Source organism: Bombus terrestris, chromosome 7, assembly GCF_910591885.1.
Source record: "Bombus terrestris chromosome 7, iyBomTerr1.2, whole genome shotgun sequence".
NCBI lineage: Eukaryota > Metazoa > Arthropoda > Insecta > Hymenoptera > Apidae > Bombus > Bombus terrestris.
This window is the reverse complement of record NC_063275.1, coordinates 5,744,901-5,751,553: the sequence shown is the minus strand read 5'-3', so window position 1 is coordinate 5,751,553 and position 6,653 is coordinate 5,744,901. Positions and strand designations below refer to the sequence as shown.

The window sequence follows — 6,653 nt, the reverse complement described above, 5'->3', positions numbered from 1 at the left end:
ATGATCGACACCACGAATAGTTCGATCCCCGTATTTCGATTAAGATAATAGGGGTGATTCAGGTATGATAACACTGTGACTCACAGAGTTAAAATTTATATTTCTAACACTTAGTATACACGATTAAATAGATATAAATAATTAACAACTTATCGCACGAAAATAATATAGATGTGTACAATATAGAGCAAGGCTCTTACAATTGAATTTAGTCTATTAGTGGACGTAGCACTGTAGGATACTTAGTAGAATAAGTGAATGTTCGACAATGTCTCGGACCGACTTGGTTTACGTTCCGTTGGCGTTATGCTTTACGATATTTATATAAGCTCGTCTGACCTCTCGATGTGTAACGTTCGACTCGTCACAAGGAACTGATCGACTTTGGATGATTTCTTTGTCTCATCTTTAAGACGACCCCCACCATCCTTAGGTCACGCCACCGTTCGCGCCTATGATCACGTATGTCCGCTCTTGCGTGGAAAACGTAACGGACCAAATTCGACGTTTCGAGAACTCGCTGCTTGGCAACAGCTATGCGCTCGTCGATACATTGTATATGATCCGGCGGTCAGATAAGACGATCTGACTGAGACATTGTAGGGCCGCGAGTGACGGTTAGAAAATACAGCCTGTGTTAAACCTCGTGGCGTAACATCCTCCCCCCGTTGAGAGGGTACGGATCAAATGATATGGTGTGGAGTCAGTTGCGTCGCTGGCGAATCTCCTTGGCTCCGTGTGGGTGGTCGGACTCGTCTGGATCTGGGTGAATGGGTAAGGGGACCAGTCTTTTGACGCCACGATCCAGGGTAGTTGTTGCCGTCTGCACGGTGGCGGTCCGTATGATTCCGTCGACTCCTGGATGGACCTTGATCACGCGGCCCAAAGGCCATTGCATGGATGGTACGTTATCCTCCCTGAGAACTACTACGGTGCCTTCTCGGATATCATGTTTGCCCTTATCCCATTTATTGCGGCGGGTTAGCTCGTTGAGGTACTCTCGATGCCATCTGCTCCAGAACTGCTGTTTGATCTGGTGGATGCGCTGCCAACTTGATAGCCGCCCTGATGGAACTGTCCTGAAATCACGCTCCCGTAAATTCGTGAGTGTGTCACCGATTAGAAAATGACCGGGAGTGAGGACAGGGGGATCTTTCGGATCGGATGATATGGGAGTCAGTGGGCGTGAATTAAGGATGGCTTCAATTTCAACCACAAGAGTATGAAGGTGCTCAAAGGTCAAGAGTTCCGTGCCGACGACGCGGATGAGATGGCGCTTGAAGGATTTCACCGCGGCTTCCCATAAACCGCCAAAGTGTGGTGAGTTTGGAGGGTTGAAACGCCATTGGATCTGTCGGTCGGCGAGAAAAGTCTGTACCCTCTCCTTGTGGTCGTCAGACTGCAATAGGGTCCGGAGTTCTTGCAGCTCCCGGTTGGCCCCGACGAAATTGGTGCCATTGTCGGTAAGGATGGTTGCGCAATGTCCTCGCCGCGAAATGAATCGACGTAAGGCGGCTAGGAAAGCGTCGGTGGTTAGATCGCTGACTAGCTCTATGTGGACAGCCTTGGTTGCTAGACAAACGAATATGGCAGCGTATATTTTTATTTTACGTCGGTTGCGATCCCTCCTCTCCTTGATGTAGAATGGGCCGCAGTAGTCGATTCCGACGTTCGTAAACGGACGCGATTCGGTAATGCGCGCCTCTGGCAAATCACCCATCAAATATTCCACTGGCGGCGGGTTGGCTCTGCAGCAGCGGACGCACCTTTTAATGGTACGCCACACTTGGCTACGACCGTCGATCGGCCAATAGCGCAATCTTACCGCGTACAGGGTAGCTTGTGTCCCGGTGTGGTGGTTTTTCCGATGCTCCTGGTCTATGATGAGCTCTGTAACAGATGCTTTGGGCAATATAATGGGGTGTTTTTGATTGAAGGGTATAGAAGAGTTGGTTAGTCGTCCTCCGACTCGTAATATCCCATCTTCGTCGAGGAAGGGATTTAATGGCTGTAGTTTTCCTCCAACGTCCCTGCTTCGATCTTTCTGTAGTGTCCGAATTTCCGTCGCAAAATGACCGGATTGTATGATTTTGATCACCCTGTTGTGAGCCCTGGTTAATTCGTCTGTTGTTAGATGGGCAGCTAGGTGTTGTTTATGTTTCCATCGAAGACACCAAGCGACGACTCTGATTAGTCTGGTCCAGGACGAGTATCGGTGGAGGAGGGGGTTATCGTTGTTATTCGTCGTTAGACAGATCGTTTTTTTCTGTTCCGGGATGTCCCCCGACGGTGTAGGGATCCAGATCGGCCAGTTCTCCGGCTGCTGCTTGAGCCATTCGGGTCCGTGTTTCCAGATGTTTGGACGCAGGAATTCCTTGGGAGCCTGCCCTCGGGAGATCAGATCCGCTGGGTTGTCATCCGTAGGCACATGCCGCCAATCGGCGATGTTGGTTTTCGCTTGGATCTCGGCCACGCGGTTCGCTACGAATGTTTTTAACGTATGTGGCGAGGACTTGATCCACTGGAGCACGATAGTCGAATCTGTCCAATAAACTATTCGAGAAACGTCTATAGTGAGGGAAGTCTTTACCATGGACATTAGCGAGGTGAGGAGCAATGCTCCGCTTAATTCGAGTCTTGGGATTGTCAGGGATTTTAGCGGCGCGACCTTTGATCGCGCGGTGAGTAATTGGGTTTCGATACGTCCATCCGAGCTGCGACTGCGCAGATATATACATGCCCCGTATGCCTTTTCACTGGCGTCGCAAAAACCGTGTAGTTCTATCTGAGTAGCTGCCTTGACCACCGTTTTGCGAGGAAATCGAGTATCACTAAGCAAGGGTAGTTGGATATAGTATCGGTCCCATTCTGTATGCAACTCGGATGGCAAGGATTCATCCCAGTCTAGTTTTAATGCCCAGACGCGTTGAAGCAATATTTTGGCTCTGACAATCACTGGCGCGAGCAATCCTAGTGGATCATAAATTCGGGCTATCACCGAACTTATTGATCGCTTTGTGACACGGGTGATGGTCGCTGTGGGTGCAACTGAGTATAGTATTGTGTCATCCTGGGAATTCCAATAGATACCTAGAGTTTTCAATGTCTGTGACTCACCCAATTGTAGTGTTCGATTTGTATCTTTCTCGGATAGTCCACGCAGTATGTCCTTATCGTTAGATGCCCATTCACGGATGTTTAAGCCGCCCGATCTGAGAAGGTCCGTGAGTTCGTGTCGTACCGCTATTAACTCTTCCTTTGTATCGGCCCCGGTGAGGGCGTCGTCGACATAGAAATCACGCTGTACAACCGATGACGCTCGCGGAAATCGATCTCCTTCGTCTTCTGCTAGTTGTTTCAGGCAGCGGAGTGCTAAATATGGGGCAGCTGATAGTCCGAAGGTCACGGTGTTGAGCTGATAAGTATCGATTTCCCCGTTGGAATTGCGCCATAGAATCAGCTGATATTTACGATCGTCTGGGCGTACGAGAATTTGTCGATACATCTTCTCGATGTCACCCGTTAGGACATACTGGTGTGATCGGAATCTCAGCAGAATTTCAACCAGATCTTCTTGGAGTTTGGGTCCGGTATGCAGAGTGTCGTTGAGAGAAACTCCGGTGGTGCTGATTGCTGATCCATCGAACACTACCCGGAGTTTAGTGGTGTTGCTCGATTCCTTTATCACGCCGTGATGCGGCAAATAGTAACCATTATTTGAGGGCTGAGTGTGCGGAATCTTGGTCATATGACCTAAGTCTAAATATTCTTGGATCACCGTGTTGTACGCGGCTTCGAATTGCTTATCGCGTTGGAACCGGCGAGAAAGAGCGGCGAGTCTACTCATTGCAACGGACTTTGATGTCCCAAGTGTGGGAAGCTTCTCGTTGAAGGGCAGGGCGACGATATATCGCCCTTCCTTGTTGCGTCGGACATGGTTACGGAAATGTTCTTCGCACTGTAATTCCGATTCTGATAAATGTGTAGTGGATGGTCCCTCGTCGATTTCCCAGAATCGCGAGAGATCCGTTTGTAGATCGGCTGTGGTAATGTGAAACGAATGTGTGCCCGATTGCGTGGATGGGCTCCCCCCGATAACCCAACCGAAGCGAGTTTTTTGCAAACATAACTCAGTATCGATGGATTGTGGTATTTTAATCTGCCCGACACATAATGAGGCTAACGTTGGTCCCGAGCTTAGTAATATTTCGATAGGGCTTGGTATGTGAAATGTTGGATCGGCTAATTTTAGATTTTTGGGTATCTGGAGAGCGGACCGATCGATTGGATGGTCTGGGACTGCCGATGATATTGTTGGGATTACTAAAAACGTTGCTGTGCGTTCATATTTGCCATCCGTAGAAACAATGGTGGTCGTTAGTTGGCTCCTTGCGATAGTGGTTAAGTCGTCGAGGGCTCCGATTGGGACCGAACATCTCTTTCGTTTTATACCGAGGGAGTTTGCGAATTTCTCAGTCATGAAATTCATACTAGAGCCAGTATCTAGCAGTGCTCTGGCTCGAATTGGAGATGCCCTCTTGTCTAGCACATCGATCTGTGTTGTGACCAGCAGATCATGATGCGGCGTAACGTCTAGAGATATATGTGTCGTTTCGGTCCCTTCCTTTGCGGCCCGTTTGTCTAGTCAGTTTTGACCTGGGTGGGTTTTGGACGCGGATTCTGGGACATTACCCTTGGTCCGTGATGCGCGTGACTCATACGAAGTGTGAGCTTTCATATCGCTTGGGGCCGAAGGTGTAGGGTTATTTGAATGTTTGGCGGGTCGTCTCGAATGGTGGACCGAACGCGGCTTCGATGATCCGGATGGCGATTGTCCATGAGAGGATCGTTTGTACGATGAACGACCTCCCGACGATCGACCGCTTGATGAACGACTGTCTGACCACGACCGACCGCTCGATGAACGATTGCCCGACGCCCGACCGCTCGATGAACAACTATCCGACGACTGAATGCTTGGCGACCGACCCTTTGACGACCGACCGCAGGACGACCGAGGATTTTCTTGTATTTGTTCTCGATGTAGGTACGTATGATGTCGTCGCCCGCAGATATGACACGAACGCGCGGTGCACTGTGTTATCGAATGTCCGTTGCCTAGACAGTTTGTACACAGCGATGCCATTTTTACGAGTTGAAGACGTTCTATGGTTGATTTGGCTTTGAAAACCTTACAGTCTCTGAGTTTGTGGGGTCCGTCGCAGGTCGGACACACCAGCGCCCTGCTGGTTGTGGCATAGGTTCGTCCACGTGGTAGGTTATATCGGCGACGAGGAGGTTTGGGGGGTGACTCCTTTGTTTTCGTTACTTTAGAGAGGAGCTGATTCCCGTTGGCTCGTGTTTTTAGGAATTCCATCAGCTGATGGTAGGAAGGTACTTCCTGATTTGGCAACGTACGTTGCCATTTACGCATACTGGACGCAGGCAATTTTGACGCGATCAACTCGATCAGTACTACATCTGAAGTTACCGACTGTCCTAATCTTTCGAGCGCTTTGAGATTTACGCTGATGGTTTCCATCAAATCCTCAATGGCTTCAGGAGTTTCCTTTTCTATTTCGGGATAACCGCGCATCAATTCCCAATGGCGCATACAGATCCGGAGGGGGCAATTGAATTTCTCCTTCAATGTGTTAAGCGCGATGGGGTAGTTGGCATCTGTGGGTTCCAATGATTGGATGCTCCGTGCGGCCCGTCCAGTGATAGCTGCGCGTAGATATTGAAATTTCTGGACATTTGTTAAATTTTCATTGCGATCTACCGTGGATGAGAACGTGTCATAAAAATAGGTCCAGTTCTCGAGGGCACCGTCGAACTGAGGAGCGCGGACCTCTGGTAGGGTGAGTGATGTCGGCTCGGGCTTCACGCCTGAATCGCGCGTTTTAGTTGGCGAGGGGTTTGGTGCGGGTATTTTATCAAGGAGACCTGTGAACCGTACGTCAATCTCCAGCTTCTCTTGATACAACGCGGCGGCCCGACCGACTTCCCCTTCATCTAACCCTTCTAACTCGTCTTGAACCGCGACTAACTTCTTCCAGATGTCGTCGAACGCTTGACGGCAAGATACTAAGTAACCGTTGTTTACTTGACCAGACTCTTCGTATTCATCGAGTTGGCGTTTCGTGATTGTAAAGCGGTTGGCGAGGCCGCTGCGTCTCCGCCTCAATGTGCTGATCGAGTCAGGTTGAGCCATGTTTGGTGTTAATGGTAGGAACGATCTTACCTTGATCAAATGGGCGTTGATCTGAGAGTCGTTTTTTACTCGCTACAGTGTGGTGTGGTCTCGTGTAGATGCTGAACGAAGGAGGTGTTCCTCTCCGGTGGCGGCTCCTTTGGTCAGTTGACTAAGATGTTGGATTGTGGATTTCACGTGACACTGTATAGTCACTGGTCAGTACACTTCTTTGGTGGCACGTGATCCGGCTCGAAGGACCATGTTTTTTCGAGCTATCGCGGGGAGGCGCGGTCGTTAGAATACGCGCCAACGGGAGTCGTAAATTCCCGTTACGATTAAAATGATCGACACCACGAATAGTTCGATCCCCGTATTTCGATTAAGATAATAGGGGTGATTCAGGTATGATAACACTGTGACTCACAGAGTTAAAATTTATATTTCTAACACTTAGTAT

The 6,653-nt window shown here is 49.3% G+C and overlaps 1 protein-coding gene across 1 annotated transcript; it reads right to left on the bottom strand.

Moving 5' to 3' along the window:
• Positions 1–968: 968 nt before the first annotated feature.
• On the bottom strand, positions 969–5,614 carry LOC125385464. Its single transcript, XM_048407634.1, has 4 exons — positions 5,492–5,614; positions 4,453–4,555; positions 1,379–4,041; positions 969–1,079 (listed from the first exon to the last, which is right to left on the bottom strand). The coding sequence occupies exons 1-4, from the start codon at positions 5,612–5,614 to the stop codon at positions 969–971; spliced, it is 3,000 nt and encodes a 999-aa protein (XP_048263591.1).
• Between the last annotated feature and the right edge of the window lie 1,039 nt (positions 5,615–6,653).